General features: G+C 38.5%; 2 protein-coding genes across 2 annotated transcripts; one reads left to right on the plus strand and one right to left on the minus strand.

Moving 5' to 3' along the window:
- Nucleotides 1-3,516: 3,516 nt before the first annotated feature.
- wnt10b (wingless-type MMTV integration site family, member 10b) lies at nt 3,517-9,984 on the minus strand. Its single transcript, XM_063015673.1, has 4 exons — nt 9,908-9,984; nt 6,310-6,572; nt 5,245-5,696; nt 3,517-4,011 (listed from the first exon to the last, which is right to left on the minus strand). Exons 1-4 carry the CDS (start codon nt 9,982-9,984, stop codon nt 3,517-3,519), a joined length of 1,287 nt encoding a protein of 428 aa, XP_062871743.1.
- A 6,754-nt stretch (nt 9,985-16,738) lies between these two features.
- Nucleotides 16,739-21,656, plus strand: wnt1 (wingless-type MMTV integration site family, member 1). The gene is made up of 5 exons (XM_063015143.1): nt 16,739-16,748; nt 17,630-17,741; nt 20,461-20,714; nt 20,809-21,074; nt 21,165-21,656. The coding sequence occupies exons 1-5, from the start codon at nt 16,739-16,741 to the stop codon at nt 21,654-21,656; spliced, it is 1,134 nt and encodes a 377-aa protein (XP_062871213.1).
- Nucleotides 21,657-25,470: the final 3,814 nt, after the last annotated feature.

Here is a 25,470-nt window from a genome sequence, read left to right on the forward strand (position 1 = left end):
TGGACAGTGTGCCAGTCCACCACAGACTATCATTTACTCACCCATTTACTCACCTACAGCTAGGGATAATTAGGAGTAGCCAGAATTATTGACACCTTTGGTCATTTGCACATTGTGGGTAATTTGATGTATCTCACACTGAAAACAGGCTACAAAAATTGTAATTCAATTAATAAAACAAATCAATAAATTCATGTCTCGCACCAAAGCGAGGGCTTCCTTCCTGCATGTGCAAACCACATCTCTGGAAAAGTTGGAAAGTGTTGTAAAATGAAGTAAACAAGAATCTGGAATTTGTTCATTCAGACCATCTTGATTGTATTTTGTAAATAAAAACAAATATTAAATTTAATGAATACAGCAAACTCAAAAAAGGCACAGGAGCACTCTTTACGCTCAATAGCTCTGCATCAAGAAATGCAACATATCACACAAATACATAGATTTTTTTAAAACTGAAAATTATATAGCTTATGTTAAAAATTGCTGGTATTTAAGAAATGTTCATAGTCTGTGTACTAAGTTTGTTTATTAGGATTTTAACGTCATGTTTTACACTTTGGTTACATTCATGACAAAAATGGTAGTTACTCATTACACAAGATTCATCAGTTCACAAGTTTTAATATCAAACATGGACAATTTTGTATCTCCAATTCACCTCACTGCATGTCTTTGTACTGTGAAACCCACACAGACACAGGGAGAACATGCAAACTCTACACAGAAAGGACCCAGACCACCCCACCAGGGGATCAAACCCAGGACCTTCTTGCTGTGAGGCGACAGTGCTACCAACTAAACCTCCATGCCACCCCAGGGTACTAAGTCTTTTGTAGTATATTTTCAGGTAATTCTATACACATCACTGTAAGTTGAGGGGGGCTGAATATTTCCATTTGTAACTGTGTGTGAATAGAAACTGTACGGCCGTTTTAACAATAGATGAACGATGGCTGCAAATGTAAGAACTTAAACAAGCATCTGACAAGTAAATCAATTCCACCTGTTTAAAGACGTCTGTGCATGTGCTTCAAAAGAAAGATTAAGACTCGAGGAAGTCTGCAAACCTTTCTACAACACAACTGACATGATTCATTTCACATGTGATCACTTTTAGTTGAGACACATACAAACACATATAATGAAATGTTTGTATTTTCCGGTTATCCGGTTATTAAAAACAGTGTATTGTAGCGTCGCCACTGGGGGGCCGGCACAGGCTTTACCCAGAAAGCCTTGTGGCAGTGGTGTCTAAGCTCACCGTAGCCGTGTATCCCGTTGTTGGGAGTGGGGTGGCTGCGGTGAGGGTTGGGTAAGTAGCTTAAATGTTTGTCTGTTGTATGAATGTACTGTATGTGTGTATGAATGGGTGTCTGTTCCTAAACCACTGAATGAACTGCCAAAGGCAGCTCACTTGCGGCCCTGACGCTATCCTTCCTACTCGCCGGCGCCACAGTATTAACAGTGTCTGAAAGAAGAACTGCATGATAGAAGCATCTTCACTTTAGGGTCTGAGCCATCATGGAATTATGAAATAACTTCTTAATTTCTACATTCATTCACTTTATTTCCTGTCTGATTGTAAAGACTGAGAAAACCATGAGAAGAATATAAGAGGTTAATCTGTTTTACTGAGCATAATTTACAAAACAGTTACAAGTGTAAAAATATAAATCACATTTTCTAAGGAGAAAGAGGGACAGTTCCTCTCATGTGAATAATTCTTTCAATACACATTATTTACAAAAACATTAACACTGATAAAAAAAGATTATTGCATTGTATACATTTGCTCTCACAGTCTTGACCATGTTAAAATATGCCCGATAATAGATAATAAACAGTATATTCCAGTTATCATGTATTTGCCTTCATATACCACCACTCTTCATCTGTACAGGTTAGAGAAGTACCTCTATGTTACATCACAGTTATATTGGTGTATAAATAATTGCAAACCATTTAAATTCATTTGTTATTCCAAAAAATATATGATACTGTTTATGACATTACTAAAAGGATACTTTAGTGCAAACACATCACATCTTTTGAGCCCCCAAGAGGGGCGGTCCGGGTCCTTTCTGTGTGGAGTTTGCATGTTCTCCCCGTGTCTGCGTGGGTTTCCTCCGGGAGTTCCGGTTTCCTTTCACAGTCCAAAAACATGCAAGTGAGGTGAATTGGAGACACTAAATTGTCCATGACTGTGTTCGATGTAACCTTGTGAACTGATGAATCTTGTGTAATGAGTAACTACCGTTCCTGTCATGAATGTAACCAAAGTGTAAAACATGATGTTAAAATCCTAATAAACAAACAAAACAACATATTATTATTAGTATTATATTGTTATTATTGTTGTTTTTTGCAGTTGTTATTGTTGTTATTGTCATTATTATTATTATTATTATGCAATAGTTTTGTATATACGTATATAACAATTATTCTTATTGTGATAATTATTATCTTTTTATTTTATCATTATTATTATTATTGTAATAATTATTATTTTTTTAAATCATTATTATTATTATTGTAATAATTGTAATTATTGTAATAAAATATATTATTTTATATGGTTTATTTTACATTGTAGAAGACTGAAAATCGCTGAGGCTAGATCATTTTGAAGTTTTTGGGTAGTTATTCTAACTCTATATCTTTGAGCCCTTGGAGAAATCTTCTCCAGCTTTTCTGGAGTTTTCTTGGATGTTAAATAGTAAAGGTACAGTAAGGTTTATGTAATGGCTAAAATTGTCATACAGGACTGGCTAAAATAAAGAGAAAACAGGAGGGATATTCTTATGTTAGATTCAACACCTAACATAACATTATATTATGTTAAACACCTTTGTTTTATATGTAAATAAAGTTGGTTTAGAAAATGTGTTGTTTGTACTAAAGTTTCTTTTGTGTAACAACATGTTTTGTTTCATAATAAAATAATCTGGAGTGACGAATGTAATAAAAATTAATTGGACAGGTTAACAGTAGCTTTTTTACATTTCTGTACATTGATTTACATTAAAGCCCACCAACACGCAAAGACACGTTTCTTCTCTGGAGTTTGTTGGCAGCTTTGACATCTCAAAGAAAGCAAGTAAAACTTGGACAGATTTGCCATGGCGAGTTCATTTCATTAAGCACTCGTTTTCAAATATACAAACAACTGTATGTGTTGGCACTGCCTTTACTTTTCAGCAATAATGTGTTCCTGCTGTTGTTCCTTGTTATTGTGAGGAACACAGATGGCGTTCGGGGCATTTTCATGGCTGAAGAGCCCAAACAGGGGAAACAAAGACAAATGACATGAGTCACTCCTCTCCTCAGTCTTTTGACTTGGCATTCGGAGAATAATAACAGCCACACAAAGCAAATGGAACCCAGATGAGATGGCTGAAAGGAGAAGTTCCTAAATTAATACACTTCAACACATGCTTGGTTTGTTAGACTGAGGCTAACGTCTCTTGGCCCCACTTGTGCCTCGGTTTCAGAAGAAATGTCCTGAGGTCCCGTTCACTTGCACACATTGACCCACTCAGTGAACCTGCACTCGTCACACAGCACATAGCAGCACCAGTGGAAGCGACAGTGGCAACGCTCGCTGCGAGTCTGTCTTAGGATGTTGTGCCCACGGCCACAACACAGCGAGTCGCACGCGTCCATGCCAGGGCTGCTCTTATTGCAAATGCGCCCTTGAGTCCCGGGCGAGTCCACGGTCACGTCACGCTCGCAGAAGTCGGGAGATTTTTCAAAGTAAACCAGCTCCCTGGAAAGGCTGCGACGCTGAGCCCTGCCAAGCTCCGAACTAAGTGTTCCTGACACAACACGTGGGTTAAACACGCCGCTGTTCTTGTTCTGCGAGTTGATGAAGACAGCGGACTGGAACTTCTCCTGCAGCATAGAGCCCAACAGGCGGAACTCAGGGGACACGTACCAGCAGGTCTTAAATTGGCAGCTGCCTGAAGTACCATGACATTTGCACTTCTTTTTCATGTTGTCAGTCACGATCTGGTAAAACAGTAAAACGTGTGTTAATATTCAGCAGAGAATGAAGGCTGCAGTCTGACCAGTGTTAAGTACTAATGATCAGAGGGGGTAATTTGAAGGATCTGCAGTTGAAATCAAACATTCACATACACACGGGACATGTCATGTAAACTTATACAGTTTAGAGTTCATCTACAGGGTTACAAATACATATAGAACACTTTTAAAAATGATTAACTTAGTAGTAAGGAGAGTACATGGAACAGAGGTCTCTTGCCAAGGTTGGGAAGTAAACCCAAACTGTCACTTTATGCAAATGTGTACGAGTGGTCGGACATAATCCAAAAACCACCAAAAAATGAGTCTGCTAAAAATTACTTGCACAGCAGCATCTACAGGGCAGCACGGTGGCTCAGTGGGTAGCACTGTCGCCTCACAGCAAGAAGGTCCTGGGTTCAATCCCCAGACTGGGCGGTCCGGGTCCTTTCTGTGGGGATGTTCTCCCCGTGTCTGCGTGGGTTTCCTCCGGGAGCTCCGGTTTCCTCCCACAGTCCAAAAACATGCAGTCATGTTAAGTGGAGACACTGAATTGCCCTATTGCCCTATGGGTGTGTGTGTGTCTGCCCTGCGATGGACTGGTGCCCGTCCAGGGCGTTACTGTGTGCCTTGCACCCATTGAAAAGCTGAGATAGACTCCAGCAGCCCCTGCGACCCTAATTGGATAAACGGTTAAGACAGTGAGTGAGTGAGTGAGTGAGCAGCATCTACGCTCATGGAAATGTTGGATTTTCTAATTGACTTTGGTAAAAGGTACATTTTCATGCACTTTTTAACAGGTGCAGTCAAACTAACACTATTTATATGGGCCCAGAAAGGTTCCACAGCACAAAATGAATAATTAAGGTTGCTCTTTATATGTTATATGACAAAAAGAACAAAGACACCAAACTATGAGCATTTGAATGAAGTTGAGCATCCGCTCTTTTTTAAGAGGAATGTCTTCATATTTTCATGAAATATTCTTTTTAATGCACAACGTATGTAAGTAAATACGTAATCAAATTTGTAAATCAAAACTTCATTCAGACCCAGAACAATCCTGGAAATTAAAATTCCATGACAGCAAAGGCACTGAAGTGTGTGTAAACTTTCTGAACTGTCGTATCATTAACTTTAAATGACTTAGTGAACTCTGATAAACTCGTATCAGGTAACACACCTTTACTCAGTGTAACACACCCTTTGTCATCGTACCTGCCTGCCAACTCGACTGTTGTGCATTTTCATTCGGGCGTGTATATCCCGAGAGGACCCCCTGGAGTTCAGCCAGTCCCGGGAAAAGCGCATGCCGAACCTGGCATCGTGACTGCAGCCGCGCCACTCCCAGGTCTCCTGCAGCGATGTGAGCTCCTCCGGCAGAGTTTTCAGGAGGCTAGCGGGATGAGCTGAGTGCAGGTAGGGTGGTGTCCTGCTGTGATTGTTTTTTAATCCGAGCGCGTGGCTGCTTGTTCCCACCAGGTTCAGTCCGTTCCTCTGCAGGGTCTGAAGCTGCAGCTGAGTTAGCTTAAGGCGAATTTTGTCATCGTCTACCCGACGCTTAGCATCGCAGCCACAGTTGCTGAGTTTGCCCATGCTGCAGGCTGTAGCCACCGAGTGAGCCACACCAGCGGCTAGCACAGCCAGAGAGAAGGCACTTTCTTTGAAACCTGTGGGTAAGAAGATAATTGTGTGAAATGTCCTGAAGAACACCATGACACAGGTTTGTTTTAACATGAACTTTGTGTTATCAGAAATCCACATGAATGCAGTCCCTCACTTCTTGTTTAATTCTAAAGCTTTTATGTCATAATGTCTCTTTTATCCAAAGAGACATTGTGACCGAATACCCTCAATCGAGTAAGTAAGGGTTAAGGGTCTTGCTCTGTGGTTCAACAGTGACAACTTGGTGATAGTGGGGTTTGCAACTAGCATCAAATGTCCAGTACCTTAACCGCTAAGCTACCACTACCCACTGGCTGCACCTTTAATAAATCAGTCTTTCAAGACCTTTAATATCGTCAGTGATTATTCAGTTAAGTGCACATTAGAAGTAATATTACACTGAAAACCATAACCCCTTATTTTCATCAATCCCTTTATCCTGGTCCAGGTCATGCAAGTTCCACCAGGAAACACTTGGTGGAAGGCATGAATACCCTAGACAGGACACCAGTCCATCACCATATTTTGGCCAACCCCCTTAGACATAGCTAGACCACCTGAGTGCACCACCACCCCTCCATCCAGTAACATTTGAACAATTTTTTAACTCTCACTGACCCCTGTTGAGGATGGCGCTCTGATGTTGCACCTTGCCGTGGTTCTCTAGCGAGGAGCAGTTCCACCGCTGGTCTCTGAGCTGGTGCTGGCACTCGTGAATGGCCACCTGTATACCCTGCAGCGCAGAGGCCGTGACGTCAGGACTGCTCACACACAGCCGCATCTGGCGCTTACTCAGGCCCGCCAGTCGTAAACACACTGCATTGGGCGTCAGAACCGGATCTCCTGCCACCTTCGGGCCAAGGATGTCGTTGCCCAAGACACTGGAAAAGAGGAAAAGGAATTTGATCTCAAATTAGGGCTTAAACATCAGATTTTATAATCCAAGTACAGTATGTACGTTTCTCATTTTAGATATCAACATTCTGCAGGGAAATAAAGCTGCATTGAAGCATAGTGAAGTAATTTCTTTTTATAAAAGTCATTTTATACAAATAGCAATTATGTAACCTCAAAACATTGTAAAAAGGAACATTGTGGGCTTTACGCTAATGGCAGTCATAATTTATGGGTCTTTATATGATCACACTACCACATAACACTGAACCTATTCAAGTGGATTATGTTTCTGTAACCTCACTGCATGATTTGAATAGAAATGCTAAAGGCAATCAGACATAAAAATCACAAGCATGTAAAATATGTTATTACATTATTTGATCCAAGCTTTTTCTGTAGCTTTTTAGTGAGAGTAAAGATGCATGGGATAGAATTTTAGCTCTTGTGGTTACAAGATAAACTGTAGCAACAGATTTTCCTTGCAACCATAACATCATTTGTAATCAGTAAAGATAATCATATATTAAAGGGCTCTTTGGTATCCAGTGGAATGTAAACACGCCAGCCCATCTCTGCATTTTAAGCTTTTTCAGTTTTATTGTGTTCATTGTGTTTTTACACTACTTGCAACAGTACGAACAATGAATATTGACCACCATCATCTCTCCCACTGCACTGCACCATCACAACTGCTGCACTGTTGTGATGGTATGCTATCTGCATCTGGAAATGGCTATTAGCAATTAAATTATCAAATGCCGTCAACCAGTTCAAGTGGACCACATTCCTAAGATGCCTTGTGTTTTCAGTTTCCATCTGGTAGCCTTTGTTCTCTGCAATTTCGATAAAACAATGACTTTAAACAAGCATGCATCTGCGTGATGTCATCCTGACATGATGTCATACAAAAACATGATCCAAGGTTGGTTCTTTTCTCATCTCACAGTTAGGCATTCTGCAGGTGGTTAGTAAAATGTGGTAGGGACATAAGCTGCATTTTAGCACAAATGCTCTGTAGCTCTGGTAGTGGTGGGGCTTGAACCAGCAACCTTCTGATTACTAGTTCAACTACCTTAAGCACTGAGCTTGCACCACCAGCATATCTGTACCATTAATGTTTACAAGAATATAGCTTATGACATATAATGACATGAATAATAATAATAATAATAATAATAATAATATCTAAAAGACAGTTTTAGTAAACTCCAGTACAGTAAACACTTTACAAAAATGTTTTAAAGTATAAAATACATTGTTTAAGGTTTCCAGTTGCTGAATGGATTTTAAATACACAACACATGTGAACATTATGGGCTTAGTGATATTTATCATTTCTGCATCTGAAAATGTCTATTTCGATTATAAAATAGCATCAAGCATGCAAATAAACAGCATTTCCAAGAAGCCATGTGTTTCCATTTCAGGATCTGACTGGTGGCTCTTGTTCTGGTTCATTTAAATTAAAATGCTCAAATAAGAGTTCAAAAGAATCAAAAATTATTGTGATGTAATTTGACAGATGTATGTTTTTGTTACTGTTCTGTCATCTAATTAGGTGACCATCACATGCAACTACTATATATTTTTATATACACAAGTACAAACACCAATCCTAGAAAATTTGGGACACATTTAGCTTTTATTGCACTGGAATTTGTACTTGTGTATCTAAAAATAAATATAGTATTTGCAAGCGAGTCTGAGTGCTCATTCTAACTCCAATTCACTGTTTAAATCACCTACAATGTAAAGTAATGTAAGAAAGTGGTGTGATCCTTAAAATCCTGTTTTATCCAATATAATGTAGATGATGTATCAAAAAAGAGATAAATCAAGGGTGCACTGTGGGACGATCCACCTCACGATGTACAGAGGTTGAAGGACCTGCTGGTGATGACCTGGTACTAAAGACCACAGGACTCCTTCAGATGATTATGGTGGGTCTGGTGCCACCCGGAAACCCTGAGGACATTGCAGGAAACAACATGGACAAGGTGCCAATCCATTATAGGACAACACACAATCTTATTCACATAGTCACACCTAGGTGTGATTTAGAGCAGCCTGTCCACCATCTGCATGTTTTTCGGAGGTTGAACCAAAACAATCATCCAGAGGATACCCATTCAGACATGGGGAGAGGTTAGGAATCTTATGATGTAATGGAATCTTATCAAACTAAATTTCAAGTAAGTATGTTTTCAGCTACAAAAAATATTTATAATAATATATTTTAAGCAGGACACATGGTCAGATCAAAGCATTACGGGCTTTAACCAGTGACATTTATTCTGGGAAAATTGGAACCATTCAAAAGCAATTATTAATGACCTTTAACTTGTGTTGCCTTCTCCTGCCCCCCAGGTAGAGTAAAGGCTACAGCATTACATTACTGGCTTAGATTAGTGTGTGTTCATGTGTGTGTGTTTAATCATGGTATAGAAGTTCCTCATGTTGGTCCTTTCGAGGGTTGGGGGAATGAAATGCCCTACATAAAAGCCTATAAGTAACGTTCAAGGGGAGAATTTAATAAAGGTTTTATTTAAGCCCCCTTTAAAGTTGTGTAAAATCACCTTATCCATGCCAGTTTTCTAGAAAGTTTTTTTTAAGAAGGGTTTTAATTAAAACCATTTTAGATTTGTTAGCAGTCACGACAGTATTTTAAAGAAGCATTTGAGACACAAAGAACAATTTGAACAAGCAGGAAAACCTTTAAATCTTTCAGGAGGTTCCTCGGGCCTAAAAAGTGCTTGATTTGTTTCTCTGGCTATACAAAAAATCCTACAATGGAATTCTCTAGGAACAAATATCCTTTTGGAAATGATTTGTGAGAAGCATTTTGGGGTGCAAAGAACAATTTGGATCAGAAAAGAAAAGACTGTGTAGTTCCATGTAGTCAGTAGGAAACATTTAGGATTTTTAAAGCATTATGAATACCTATTCACAAGTTCAAACCACTTCTGTTTGATTGGTAATAAATAAATGAGGTGTGTAGAAAGCATGATGCAAGAAAATGTATAAGAGTATACGTTTAGGCTAAAATAAAGACCAGCAATGAGAAACACAGTTCCAGAGAATTCCAGTCAATAGTTCCGCTTAGATAACTACGCATCTGTAGAATATCTGGGTCTAATAAGGTTTTTCCTGCGCATTATACCATGCACATCAACTACAAAAAGAACATCCAAGATCTATGTAATATCAACCATAAACCTTGACTGATGTAATAATTCTTTAGAACTAGTTATAAACAAAACAACTCTATCAAATCAAATCGAGTACATGTAAGCAGCGGGTGGCATCGTTTGGCACTTACGTGAGCGCAGGTGAGAGGAGCGCGGCTGCCAGCAGCATCAGCGTTCGGCCCAGAGCTGCTCTCTGACACGCTGCCATCGCTCGGAGAGCTTCTCCTGACGGGACATTAAAACGCCTGGCTGATAATTCTCTTTGCTTTGAGAGGATGATTGAGGAGATTATAGGAGAAGAATCTGAGCTGATACACAGTGAGAAGAAGCTGAGAGAGTTACAGGAGCTGAGAGCAGAACACCGAGGAAGAGGAGGAGGAGGAGGAGAAGTTGGACAGGCAGGAGGAGGGTTGGGGGGCACACGGGTGGGCGTCTGTTTCCACAGTATAACACTCGACTACAGAAAGGATCCGATTACACTGTTTGGAAAGGAATTTGGATGCCTTAATGATTTTTAACCGAATCCATTGTACTCCAGATTTGTGTGTTTTGTTTATTTTTCCAGAAAACAATTGTGTTCTAAGGGGGTAAAAAAAAATGCCAATGCTCTTTCTTCTCTGGATGCAACAATATAGACTATTACCATAAAACAAAACATGATTTATAATAACGAAATAATAACAATACAAACAGTTAATTAGTGTATACTTAAAAAATAAAGACTTTTCTACACAGTTAACTACCGATGCTTCTTTCTTGGATGCCAGCCTAAGCTTACTGCAATATAAAGCTTGCCTAGACAGTGCCACCCAAGTTCCAGCAGCTTAATTCATAGCTTATGGTCACAGTAAGAGTATTTTTTGCAGATAAGTGACCAGCTATAGTCCAAAAATCACTAAGAAATTAAGAGGATATGCCACTAAGTGTAATTACATTATAGAACTTTCAATGTTACAGATGCATGCAAATGCTTGTTTTATTATTATTAGCAGAATTTGTTTTCAAATGTTTGGCATTACATAACTCTCTCTGCTATTATTATAGTGAAACATGACTGTTACTCATTTAGTGTTTTTTTGTGCATCTGCAAAGAGTTTTGAAAAGCCCAAAATAATGCAAATGCTGTCTGGTCAAGTATTGCGTACAATTTTCCGACTCAGAAAGTGTGCTGAAACTAAACAAAGCAAAATGTTTCCTGCAAGTTGCTTTTAATAATGTAATTTAACCAGTGGGACCTCATTGTTACCAAAGATTGTAGTGAAACTTATAACATATATACTGTTAAAATATGAATGTGGCACAATCAGTGATGTTTGAGTCTGTGAATAACAACATGGAATATTTCACTCCCTGATTGACTTACAAAAATCAGATAATATACACTTGATTTTGGTTTTGTTAGTGTACACAGATCATGAAAAGAGGGAGCCATGTCTATTGGATATTGAATCACGGTTCATTTGTGATGGACAATTGGCCAATACACCAGTCCTAAATTTACATTTGGAGATAAAGACAGTTAATTAAATAGCAAAGATAATTCATTAATAGTTTGTGCATGGTGATTTTCTTACAAAATATTTGAAGTGTTGAAATTTCCACATTTATTTGGATTACGTTAGATTAGATTATCGTGAATAGTAGTTGGATTAACTCTTCATTAAGGTCAAAATTAAAGGAACAATTTTCTATGGCATTCTTTTAAAGCAGTGGTTCTCATTTTTATCCACAAGGGCTGCAGGTTCTTAAGACAAGCAGGAGCAACACCTGATAGAACCACTCAGTCATTTAAGGACCAAGACGAATCGATTAAAGAAGTGGAATCTGGGTGGCTCCTGCATGGTTGCACACTGGATAAGACTGAGTACCCTTCCTCTAAAGCACATTTTCTGGTACCATTTTATGAGTTGTTCTTTTAAAATCGTATTGTATTATTTTATTTAACATTTTCATTATAATATTGTACTATTTAAGGTCACTGTCTTACTGACAGCGAACGGACGTTTGCTGCTTTATGTCACTTATTCTAGGTGGATTGGCTATTCTAGATTGCCCCTAAGTGAGTGTGAGTGTCTGGATGTTTGTTGTTCTGTCATGGATGGGCGCCATCCCAGGGTGTCTATACACCTACATACCCAAACCTGAAGAGGAGGGAGATGCTCACTGAGACTGTAATTGATGCTGAAGGTGAAAATGCGCGCACTGAGTCGGACAGCAGCAGCAGGCAGGCGCGCAAATCCACTAACAATACTGACACACACACACACACACACACACACACACACACACAATTCGAGGGTTGACACTGTTCCACTCATGACATCAATCACTCTTTCATGACAAGCGGATATAAATGACTATTGGTGGTATTTGTGTTCAACATACAAAAAGACAATAAAGAGCAAGTCGGGATTATATAAAACGCGCAGATTAGATAAACATTAAACTGCTTTCACGATTACCTTCAACATCCAAATCTAAATGAGTTATTTTTCTTTGTTTTATTGGTAGAAATAAACAAATCAAATAAATTCAAATACAATTCAGTTTTTAATTTACACAATTACAACAAACTAACTGATCAATTGATAAATGTAATAAATAAATTTAACTCCACACTGCACATTTGTTTGGTATTAAATTATTACAATCCTGGAATAAACTTTATGTCAGTCCAACTATGTAAAAACAGTTTTACAATCACCAGAAGTGGTTTAATGCTGAGTAAAGTTTGCTTTGCTTTGCTGCCTAAACAACATTTGACTGCATGTTTTATCCATATGTCGAGAATTATAACAAAAACACATTTAGCTTGTTAAACCACTAATTAGAACATTGTTGCTCTATACGAAATAAATATTGTGTTGTTTTTGGTATAAACAAAAAAGACTGATGATTTACTTACTAAGAATACTGTTTGTATCATAAATATTTACATAAATAAAGTTATACGTTTACTTAGTTTTTAGGCGAATGGTGTGTTTATACAATAAATTCTTTCTGTGTGGACCTGATTATTAACTAATGTTTTTTTTTTTACCACTAAAGATCAGTTAATTGATTTTCAGGTCTGGGTCTAACTACTTTTATTAAATTTATACTACAATTTAGATCTGTATCGTTTTTTTAAAGGGTGTAATCAAGTAAAATGGAACATTAGGCCTTTAAAACATTAAAATCAAACTGATTATTGTTGAAAGACTGCATGGGAAGTGCCCATATGCCTACAAGTAAATGTACTAAAAATTAAAAAAGTTAAAATTTCATATTTGTATCACTGTTTTATGGCTTCTGCTAAAAAATAATACAATAATGATAATAACAACAATAATCATCATCATCATCATCATCGCTATATTGTTATTATTATTATTATGTTTGTTATTGTTGTTGTTATAATTTCTGGCCTATTTCCGTATTAACAACAACAACAATAATAATAATAGTAATAATAATAATAATAATAATAATAATAATAATATGTAAATGCATGTAAATATGTTGGTATATTGTATATAGTATCTAACATATATTATATTTTAGACATATTGTCACATTGGGCTTAACACAGAAAAATAACTTGGAACAGTTGACACTTGAATAGTTAGCTGTATCAGTTCTTATTATATATATTTTAACAATAAAAGGTTTAAGAGCTTGATTATTTTTAATAAAGCTTCAGAAAAATGAGCAAAAATGGCCCAGTTTATTTAAATGTATCTCATAAAGCTGACTAAACTGCAAACACTGAATTGTAGCAGCCTACATGATATTAAAAGCCATGTATAAATCTCTAAATGAAAAGCAGGTAAAACACATTTCTCCTAGTGATTATATTCTTATAATCTCATTTATAATGTATTATAACACAGGTCACGACATGCAACGGAATCGGCTTATTTTCTAATAATGAAACTAAACCCAGGACTAGTCGGATTAATTTAATAAAATGAAGTTAAAACCGTCTGTAACTACTATGAACAAGAGACACTGACAATTCCTCATCTAATCTCCTCTGTTTCATTCGCTAATCTGCAGCAATGAAAAGTGCATTAGCATTTTTGGCCATGGCGTGTAAATTCTAAGTGGCTTAGAAAGTGATTTGAAGTTGATTTGTGTATAAAAGGCAAATATCCCTTTAACCGGATTGCCGCTAATCTGCTCCGAGCCGCATGAGTGCACCAGGAAACCGGGCTAAAGCCTTCAAGGGCTGAGAGAGATGAGAGCAATGAAACAGCCCCGAACAAAAAGAGCATTTCCTTCAGTTAGCCATTTGGTGCAAATCCTCAGTTTACAGGGTAAAGACAAGATACAGAATTATTGGTGAGCTGCTGTTAAGTTGCGGTTCTGGTGGTTCCATAAGGATCAGTCCTCTGTGCGTGGGCTGAAATCTGTTCCGTTTGTTGGATTGGAATTGGGTGGTTCATTTAAACAAACTCATCTGTAGTTTTTGAGACTTCATGATGACGGACACATTAAGCTTTTATTAGAGTCCATGTGCAAAGAGCAACCTCATGGAACTGCAAAGGACATGATCATTAAGCAATTAACAATATATTGCTGGTCTGTAAGGGGAGGCCACAATATCATAAAGTCACTGTAAATAACTATTAATATCAGTTTGAATCAATATTTTTTGCACAGAGACATTTCCCTCAGACAGGAGGTCACATCCATATCTTAGGCCTCTTCGCAAGAGAACATGAGGGACATGATGTGAAGTGCCTAGAACATGTGTAATTTATGTCAATTTATACATGAAGTTGCTTTTAGGTTGTACCTGAACTATATGTAAATACTTGCAAGAAGGTCCTGGGTTCGATCCCCAAATCTGCGTGGGTTTCCTCCGGGTGCTCCGGTTTCTTCCCACAGTCCAAAGACATGCAGTCAGGTGAATTGGAGATACAAAATTGTCCATGACTGTGTTCGATATAACCTTGTGAATTGATGAATCTTGTATAACGAGTAATTACCTGTCCTGACATGAATGTAACCAAAAAGTGTAAAACATGACTAAAAATCCAAACAAACAAACAAACTATGTAAATATTTACATGTGAATTTGACTTATAAGGGTTATTTCGTTTGCATACTAAAATAGTAGAATTTTATTTGCAACAAAAGAGAACTTAAGATCCACAGTATAACCACCTTAACAGTCTGACACAATACCACACCATGACTGTTTGTTTCCAAAACTTAACTGTTGGAACTGTGCTACTTAAAAAAATAATTCCAAATAAAACACAAAAACTGGAAAGATCCTAAGCTTAATGAGTTTTACTTCTTGTTTGATTCCAAATATTACATCCTCCCCAAGTGAATTTGCATCTAAGCTTCCAATCAGGTCTCTGGATCTTTCTTCATAAAAATCCTGATAAGGAATGTAAACTAGAATTTTAAGGTAAGTTAAGTTATAAGTAAGTAAGTAAGTTATAAATATGGATCTTTACAGTATTTTTTTGATTTATGGCGAGGGTTCTATATTTTAATGACAGTATTGCTTTGTGTATTATCTGATCACAAGGTCTCAAGGTTTGTTAAAGCTATTTAATGTAGAAACTGTTAAGATTTTAAGACAACAACGGGGTCGCATCGACAGGTGTTTGTTTAAGATCGTATGAACAACCTTAAACAATATTCTACTGGAACTGCATGGATGGCTTTGAGTGTTATACTTCAAAGAATTTCGGGGGACACCACCCTTAAAAAGTCCAATATTTTGTCGACATTCCCAAAAGTTAAACAAAGGCAAGAATGCACCAAATATCCCCAGGGGTTTTCATAAGCGCAAAAGATTTTCGATATATCCAGCGGTGTGTGAGTGCTGCCACAGCTCCAGTGGCCATGTGCGCTGGAGGAACGTCTGCCGTCCAGATGTTGAAAGTTATATCTGCACTTAGTTCTCTTTTCGAGTCTGTGTCACCCCTGAAACTTTTATTCGTAGAGTAAGGCCTATCCATCCTACTAAAACAACTGGCCTTTCATCCGTACCCTCTTGAAACAACCCATAAAATGCTTCAATAAATGATTAGGAAAATACACTTAGACTGATAAACTGTGCGTATAATAGGTATTTCACCCAGAGCCTGTATGATTTACCTCTCATTCACCTAAATTTGTTACCAAAAACAAATTTCCATAAGGGGCTGTGCTGAGTTATAACCTGAGTACAAGTAATATTCATTATTCAATTGGACAAATAAGGGCTTGTGAAGGAGTTCATGAAGTCTTCATGAAACTTTATTTTCTGGGTGTGATGGAGGGAGGAGACGCGGTTTGAGGGAGTAATCCAAACACTGTGGGCAAAAAACGGGCCAGATTAGATGGTTCATATTGCGCGCTCATACTGTACCGTCCTTGACAGAGAGAGAGAGAGAGAGAGAGAGAGAGAGAGAGAGAGATGCTTTACACCCATCGCAGTCTGCATGTACAGATTTAACCCTGGCTGCTGCTGATATAAATCCAGCTAAACTGCTAATAGAAGACGCAGAACCCGAGGGAGAAAATCATTCCCTGAGTGCATACAGGACCTTTAATTGGATCTAACGGAGGAATGCTATCTTGTTTGCAGCGTGTGTGGTTTTTTTACGCGTCCGCCTCTTTTTACCCAGTTTTTCCTTATTCATTGAAGATAATTGACCTATCCGTCTTTTGAGTTTCTTTTTTTCAAAAGGAGGGAGGGAGGAGGGAAAAAGGGAGATGAGAGCAGCAAATCCCCTTTTTTGTTCACCTCGTAGTGCTCAATAAGTGAAGAATGTGTCGCCTATCACTCACCGAGAAGATCAAGTGTGCGAGAGAAGCACTGAGGACCTGAGAGGAGCAGCATCACTATACCATCAGTATCATTAACATCAGTATCATCTCCATCAGCATCAGCTTCTGTCTGCTCCGTTTGTTTTTGGACACTTTGAGGACACTGCAATAGTGTTGTTTACTTTTTTACGCGTTTTGGCACTGGAATGTGGAGCGGTAAGTGAGCGCATGCTGGATAAACCATCAACTTTTAAATACAATTTCAAACATAATGCATGCAGTTAGGTGTGTACTTACAAGTGCAACTATATGGGCTATTGTTAATTTTTAAATAATTTACTACTGATCATTTTAGATGCATGAATATACAAGGTGCCCTTATGTGGAATACAGTTGGACTCATGCGTAATCATGCAGGTGTATATAAGTCATATGTTATTATTACATACAATTTAATGTAGGTTATATAAGTACGTAATTATACAAAACGTATAAGTATTTTAGTAGTTTTTATTTAACTGTAGTGATTTTATAAGGTGTGTTTATAAGGTGTGTGGTGGATCTTAAGAAATATTTAAGCAGGTTTTCAGCTATATGTAATTATTACATGCATACATTTTAGATATATTTTATTATCTCTATTTTTTTAGTTCTCTTTATATTATAGTATTAAAATTAAGTTAACACATCTATGTGAACTGTTCATTTATAACAGCTTCTCACAAGACTTTGAAGAATGTATGTGGGAATTTGTGTCAGTTTGTATGGCTGGGCAGTGATATTGGTCACAAGTCTAACTTGACGTTCCAGTTCATTCCAAAGCTGTTAATTTCAGGACTGTGTGTGCGTGTGTCAGCAATAGTTTACAAGCTTGTAAATATCATGTAATAGGCATGGGTATTAAGGTAAATGTATAGGTGCGTTTTTAATAAGTCATGAAGGAAAGTGCCAACTATTTTACTAATACTAATTATTTATTCATACAGTAATTATACCAGGTCCACTTTAGTTCATGCGTAATTGGCGTTTCTGCTGTATTTGAACTGATCTAACATGTTTAGCTGGAGGATGCTGTAACTTTAATGTCCCTGCTGTAGGTGCCATGCAGTTACTGGCTGTGTTCGCTGCACTGAAGGCCGCCTGCGTGCTGCTGCTCTCCTGCATCTCCATCTCCGGATCAGCGGCGGCCAACAGCAGCGGTCGGTGGTGGTGAGCACACTTTACATTCCTCTACATCACTCTGTATCAATCCTCATTACATACATGACAGGAGTTCTGACTGGGGTATAACAGGTTAGACTGAATTTAGTCCGATGAGCATGTTTAGTTGTCCTGGCTGTGCTGAACTCGTACTGGGTGCATTTGTGAGAGCTGGATTTATATAAACAATGTAGGCGGTCTTTCAGCACTGCAGTTTTGTTGATCTGATGAGGTTTGCACTAATTAGTGCTTTGATATGAGCAGCATAGATACATCTGTTTTCTTTCCTGCTACTTGTGTTTTACTATAAAACGTGATCATTAATGGCTCATGGATGCAGGAGCTTTGAGTCACTGACGGTGTCTAATTTTACTATATTTTAATTATTATACAAAATATCCAGTGCAATTAAAAGTCGATGATCATTGTTATGACTGGAACATTTAAATCATGCCATGCTGCAAAATCCAATAGATTTAAACGTCGTTCAATGTATAGTTCTTAAAAGTTTACAGAAGTGCTAAAAGTATAATTAAGCTAAATGCAGATCCAAATACCTTTGAGATCCATTTTAATGTTTTATTTTAAAACCATTAAAACATTCAAACATACACAATGCTCATTGAAAAAGATGACAGATTCAGATCTGCACAACCTAAATCTGGAAATAAATAAATAAATACTCAATAAGGCACTCAGGTGGCAAAGCGGTCTGTTACACTAGCCCACCACCACTGAGTTTTAAGCACAGCTATTAACCGACCAGGCATCTGCACAGTCATAATTTTTTTTTTTTAGACTCTTAGATAAATGATGTTTTGCCTTTATATGACTGTCTCAAGGGTTGTACCATCTATCTTTTTAAAAGAATCAAATGCTGTTCCACCTTTTACTTGTTTAAAGTTGTTCTAGATTCCACCATAACCTAAGATTTGAGTTTTTCACAGCAGATTCTATGTTCTGCCTATATTTCAATACCTTCCTAAAGTGCATTTTAATGATTTTTTTAAAAAGCTTCCACCTGAACCTGATCCATCTTGAACTGCTTTCTAGAAATTCAAATTAAAGGTTTTCCGACTTCCAAGATGTTCTACCTTCTACTTCTTAAGAGGCAACATTACTGCTGTAGGGTTCTACACAGACCCTCAGAGGGTAGGAGTTCATGCCCGTGTAAATACATACCCCTAGGAGAATAAACTAGCTCCAAACTCTGTTTACTTTAGGTTGAGGTTACTGGTCTCTTACCCCATATTTTCTCTACTTGTTCTTCATATACATCAACTCTTCGGGTTTTTTCCCAGTCCTTGACTGTACAGCTTTATCGTTCCAATGTGGGATAAATTAAATGTGGCTTGTATCACTGCTAAACTCAGGCCATTTTCGTGTGGTGTTCTGCCTCGGAAGGTACCGAGTGGTTCTGGCAGAAGGAAACACAAAATATACCATGACATTAAAGGTACAAATACAAATTCAGCCCACAATAAAATCCACATTTTCTGGATTCAGTTCAGTGGAGAATCTTAACACACTTGAGTCATGTGTATAGAGATCGAATAAGATACATTTCGTGGCCAAAAGTATGTAGACACCTGAACATGAGCTTGTTAGACATCCACTTTCAAATTTTTAATCAATCAATTAATGGAGTTGCCACAGCACACACACTTTTTGGGGCTATAACAGGGTATGTGATGGAGTTTGTGCACTTTTAGTTAAATGAATGGTTATGAGATCAGGCACTAATGCTGAAAACAAAGGCTGGGATTGTAATTGACATTATAGTTCATCCCCATGGTGTTTACTGCGGTTGAGCTCAGTGCTCTGTACTGATAATTAGAGTTCCTCCACTAAACTAACCAAACCATGTCTTTATGAACCTCTATTTGTGCATAGGGGCACATACATTTAAAATTATGAAAGGGCATTTTTCAGACTGTTGTAGTCTGTAATTTTGTTTATATTATTGATTCTATACACCTGCACTGGGTGTGACAGAAATATCAGAATCAGAATACTTTATTGATCCCAGAGGGAATTAATATGGAGGGGTGTCCACATAGACTTATATTGTATACTGTTGACCTTAACTCATCTTATATACAACTTATTAAAGGTCCATAATGACCCAGGAACCCATGAATATGTATAGTAATATTGCTGAGCTGGTAATGTGGATTGCCTGGGCTGTACCCATATGTGCAGAGCTTCTACTATTTGATACAAAGGCATTCTAAATTGAAGTCAAATGCATAGATAGATATTCTCATCAACAATGTGTATTTTTGCACCTTTACAATATCATGCAAATAAATCAGGATGCCTACAACTGACAGATCTGACCAACAACCCTTACTAAACTATTTTGCTGTTACTGTTTAGTGTCTTTGATATTACAGATATTCTGGAACTGATGCTGGCTCATTTCCACTCATGGCTAACTTTAGAGTCTTTAATTACAGTCTACTTTTAAAGCAACATGAATATATTAGGTCAAGGTTGACAGATAATTTCCTTTTCTATACAAGAGATCTATAAAAGCACACTTCTGCAAGTCTTAAAGTCACCCATGGAGAAAAGCTCTGTAATTTGAACATTACCACAAACAAATCATTGTACTTGTGTAATTGTTACTCATTAAATTGAATCTGCAATGTACATAATGTTCCTACAAAGAAGAAAAATGTAAAAGAATAAATACTGATGAACCTGTTCTTCTCTTTCCTGGCAGGGGCATTGTGAATGTGGCATCATCAGCCAACCTTCTGACCAATTCTAAAGATGTCCAATTGGCCCTGGACCCCAGCCTTGCTTTACTAAGTCGGCGCCAGAGGAAGCTGATACGGCAGAACCCTGGGATCCTCCACGCCATCGCATCAGGCCTGCACACAGCCATCAAGGAGTGCAAGTGGCAGTTCCGCAACCGGCGCTGGAACTGTCCAACATCTCACAGTCCCACAGTGTTCGGCAAAATCATCAACAGGGGTGAGTTTACCCTCTCCTGTATTGACTCCACTAGCTTCCCTAACATATACAAAATAGGAACCTCGTCAAAACATTTTGGTTCTTGTGTCACCAGGTTGCAGAGAGACAGCATTTGTGTTTGCCATCACGAGCGCCGGTGTTACCCATGCTGTGGCACGATCCTGTTCTGAAGGCTCCATTGAGTCGTGCACCTGTGATTACCGAAGACGGGGACCAGGAGGACCTGACTGGCACTGGGGAGGCTGCAGCGACAATGTTGACTTTGGCAGGGTGTTTGGTCGAGAGTTTGTGGACTCCAGTGAAAGGGGCAGAGACATGAGATACCTGATAAATCAACACAATAACGAAGCAGGAAGAATTGTAAGCCATACTACAACTGACTGTTTTAATCATTTTTTATGTGTCACTGTTTTGGTTGAATAACATTTCTCCTTTCTCTTTTCTTATTAGACTGTTGCCTCTGAGATGCGTCAGGAGTGTAAGTGTCACGGTATGTCGGGCTCCTGCACTATACGCACCTGCTGGATGCGTCTACCAAGCTTCAGAACAGTCGGAGACTTACTGAAGGACCGTTTTGATGGCGCTTCCAGAGTGGTCTATGCCAACAAAGGCAGCAACCGGGCATCTCATCGAGCCGACCCACGCCACCTCCAGCCGGAAAATCCAGCACACAAACTTCCCTCACCTCAGGACCTGGTCTACTTTGAGAAGTCACCCAATTTTTGCTCATACAATGGCAAAACTGGCACCCTCGGCACATCAGGACGAACCTGCAACAGTTCCTCGCCAGCTTTGGATGGCTGTGAGTTGCTGTGCTGTGGAAGAGGGTACAAGACCCGAATCGAGAAGGTTACAGAGAGATGCCACTGCACTTTCCACTGGTGCTGCCATGTCAGCTGCCTCAATTGCACCAGTACGCAGACACTACACCAGTGTTTATAAAGTTGGTTGTAGAAACATCAACAGGGCATGGACATTTGGTTATAGTTGTAGAGATATATAGAACATTGCTTTGAAATGTTCTTCAGATTCAGAGCATAGAAAGTTATTGATGACACATATAAGCAGCACAAACTGGTTTTAAATCAGCTAGTTTATTGTTTTATATATTGATTACAGCTGTTGTTGAAATGGTGCTGTGAGAGAAATCCTACAAGCTTTATATTCTTAAGCTGTCTTGGGTACCAACCATACATTTTTGAGCTAACCCAATCCGTTATAAAACTAGAGATCTCGTGCTGAAAGGAATACATCAGAATTAATGAATCACATGCAATGGAGACTACTATGCACTGCAATCCAGTATGGCACAGAGAGGCTGTGATATATAGCCAGATACAGAGAGTGATACGATCCCAAAATACTTACGGATCTTAAGGCCAGAACCACCAATCTCGGGGTTCTGCCATCTCCTCCCTCTCCTGCTCGCTGATTCTCTAGGGAGCAGGAAACTGGAAAGCAGGAACTGGACACAAACTATGACAGATGTTCCTGCGGCCAGGGAACCACAAGCATGTTCTCTCATAAACGGTGAAAAGCTCCTTTTGGAGGACGGTTATTTAAAATATCACTGTGTTGTTTTCTTTAACTGCAGTTCGAGTTTTCTCATGATGAAAAAAAACTATGTGAAGTAGATCTTATGGATGTGCTTTGCTTTGCTTTGCTTTGCTGATTTTTGTGTGAGTAGAAATACTGGAAATGATTCAACCCCTCACGATTTCCCATTTAAACTTTATGGTACTGAGAGCAAACTAATGAGCAGAGTTCCCCTGTAAAATGAATGAATGTAAAGATCGAGCACTGAAAGACACTTCTGAATTGATTAAGTTCTTGTGGGTGCCACTAACATTTCGGTGAGAACTTGAGAACTTAAGCAGAAACAATAGAGACAATATTGGGTAAAACTGTTTCGCACAAAAGGGCATCTAAACCACTACGTAAACTCCATGATGATATAAAGCTGTTATATGTGCAGATAAGCATGTACATTTTTTACTACCTAGTTTGTGGACAAATAATGCAAACTACAAGTGAACCCACAACTGTTTTGTATATCAGCTGGCATAACCAAAATATTGTAAATAATAAACATAGATGAATATATATTTATGCTGATTAATCCTACAAATTATAAAAAAGGTAAAGTAAAAATGTTAATGTGCGCATTTTCATTCATTGACGAGAGACATGGATATGACTGGTACATTAAAGTGGCACATCCAAACTGGTATTAAATTCAACACCAGCGACATGACTGCCTGTTTTTTTTTTGTTTTTAGTTTTTTACTGAATACGTTTTACATGCACTGAACATCATGTTTTTTTGTAAATAAAAATATTTATTGTTGGACATTTAGGGCAGCCAGAACAAAGTATTTTTAGAATTAGGACTTTTGTTAAATTTATGATTTTTAAATGATTTAGAAAAATGTAATTTTTTAATAATAGTGTTATAGGTAAATAAAGTTTATATTTTCAAGTATACTGTGTCCTCTCTTAAATCAACGTTTGTTTCAATGACTCATTTACTTACTTGCTCACACAGCAGAATAGAATAGAATTAAATAGAATAGCCACTTAAGAATAGCCCTCTGAGGTGAGTGGACAGTGGAGAACCTGGAGCATTTTTATACAGACTGGAAGTGATAGTAGGGATCAAACCCAGGTCCATAGAGCTGTGCAGCCCCCCAAAAATGGAGCACCACAGTGCTACACATTCAGAGTTTCTAAGTAACAACTGTGGGAGAAAATACTACAAGTATTATTGATACGAAGTGATAAGAAGTGATAAGAAGTGCATCAATTGCATTGTATGACAACCAAAACCCAGTTCTAGCTGTTTTAGACCAGTTCCTGTTCTAGCTAAGAAGTCCATGGCCTGTCCTGGAAATATGGGTGGAAAGTGGGAAGACACCCAGCAGAGAGCCAGTCCATCACAGGGTCATTCACACTCACCTATGCTGTAAACACATTGGTCAATCCAGCTACTGGAACTGGGATGAGAGGAGAGCAAATTATCCAGAAAAAAAACCCAGAGAGAAAAACTGTAGAACTATAGAAAAGAAGAACTGCCTTACAGTTGTAGTCTAGCAGTGGACTAGTAATCGAAAGGTCGCTGGTTGAAGCCCCACTACTGCCAGGTTGCCACTGTTTGGCCTCTGAGCAAGACCCTTAACCCTCAATTGCTTAGACAGTGTACTGTCACAGTACTGCTAAATGTCGTAAATGTAAGAATTGAAGACTATATTAATGAAAAATTATATCCCTCCAACGTTTGTTGAAGGCCCTTTTCTGTTTCAACAGAATTAAGGACAGTGGTACCCTAGTGGGTAGACTTTTAGGCTATTAATCAGAAGTTTGTGCGTTCAGATCCCCGCCCTGACATGCATATATGTGGTGGATGATTCTCAGCACTGCAGTGACACTGACATGGTGGTGTGTTAATGTGTGTTGTGCTGGTATGAGTGGATAAGACACAGCAGCACTGCTGGAGTTTTAAACACCTCACTGTCACTGCTGGACTGAGAATAGTCCACCAACCAAAAATATCCAGCCAACAGCGCCCTGTGGGCAGCGTCCTGTGACCACTGATAAAGGTCTAGAAGATGACCAACTCAAACAGCAGCAATAGATGAGCGATCGTCTCTGACTTTACATCTACAAGGTGGACCAAGTAGGTAGGAGTGTCTAATAGAGTGGACAGTGAGTGGACACGGTATTTAAAAACTCCAGCAGCGCTGCTGTGTCTGATCCACTCATACCAGCACAACACACACTAACACACCACCACCATGTCAGTGCAGTGCTGAGAATGATCCACCACCTAAATAATACCTAAATAATACCTGTGGGGGTCCTGACCATTGAAGAACAGGGTGAAAGCAGGCTAAAAAGGTATGTAGAGAAATAGACTGACTACAGTCAGTAATTGTAGAACTAAAAAGTGCTCCTATATGGTAAGTAGAGCTAATAAAATGGACAGTGAGTGTAGAAACAAGGAGGTGGTTTTAATGTTATGGCTAATCGGTATATATATATAAAATATGAATATATAATATGTGAACTATATGATGTATTAAAACCAAGCAGAACCTCAGTCTCGAAGTTACAGCCACGCTGCAAGCGCTCACGTCCATCAGATCTTAAACCCGAAGCCACTGTTGAAAGCACATGAGTAGTCCATGGCCACCCCACCCCGAATCCACAAGCGACCACAGAGCGAGCCTGAGCAGAGCTAAAACACAGCGTCAATTCTATATGTTTTTACAGCACCAAATGTTTTGCTTCATTTAATTAATGTCGGTAAAAATAAAGAAATAATGACAGGCCGTTTCCGCCATCCGACTGGCAGGCGAGCGCGACCACAGAAGTTTGGATGCAGTGAGACAGCACTCTCGCTCAGCCTGGTGAGATCTGGTCAGCCTGGAAACTGGACAGGATGCCGATCCAACGACATTAAAGCAATTAAAACATGAAGACGAACACTAACAGAGGGGAGCAAAGGAAGGACAGAGGGAAATCAGGAAACATTACGGGACGAGTTTTCCAAAAGGCATCCAAGATGATTAAGTGAGGGATGAAAAGGAGTAAACAGATTCTTCAGAGCAAAACCGTTTAAGAAATGTGATGGCAATTAAAACATTTAACATTAAAATGTTAACCAAGTGTACAGAACAGTAGTAAAACGACTCCTAAACTGATCCAGTAAGATACAAGCCTAATGATAGACGTTTTCTCTGTCTCTATAATTATGTTT

This window comes from Trichomycterus rosablanca, chromosome 19 (assembly GCF_030014385.1).
Source record: "Trichomycterus rosablanca isolate fTriRos1 chromosome 19, fTriRos1.hap1, whole genome shotgun sequence".
Lineage (NCBI taxonomy): Eukaryota > Metazoa > Chordata > Actinopteri > Siluriformes > Trichomycteridae > Trichomycterus > Trichomycterus rosablanca.

Excerpts from the sequence above, each read along its gene's own strand:
- wnt1 (XM_063015143.1), top strand. Across the intron at positions 20,715-20,808 it reads CGGCAAAATCATCAACAGGG|GTTGCAGAGAGACAGCATTT; the intron begins GTGAGTTTACCC and ends TTGTGTCACCAG. Across the intron at positions 21,075-21,164 it reads ATAACGAAGCAGGAAGAATT|ACTGTTGCCTCTGAGATGCG; the intron begins GTAAGCCATACT and ends TTTTCTTATTAG.
- wnt10b (XM_063015673.1), bottom strand. The coding sequence starts at position 9,984 with ATGGCAGCGTGTCAGAGAGCAGCTCTGGGCCGAACGCTGATGCTGCTG. Across the intron at positions 6,573-9,907 it reads CTCCTCTCACCTGCGCTCAC|TGTCTTGGGCAACGACATCC; the intron begins GTAAGTGCCAAA and ends CCTCTTTTCCAG. Across the intron at positions 4,012-5,244 it reads ACAGTCGAGTTGGCAGGCAG|ATCGTGACTGACAACATGAA; the intron begins GTACGATGACAA and ends CTGTTTTACCAG.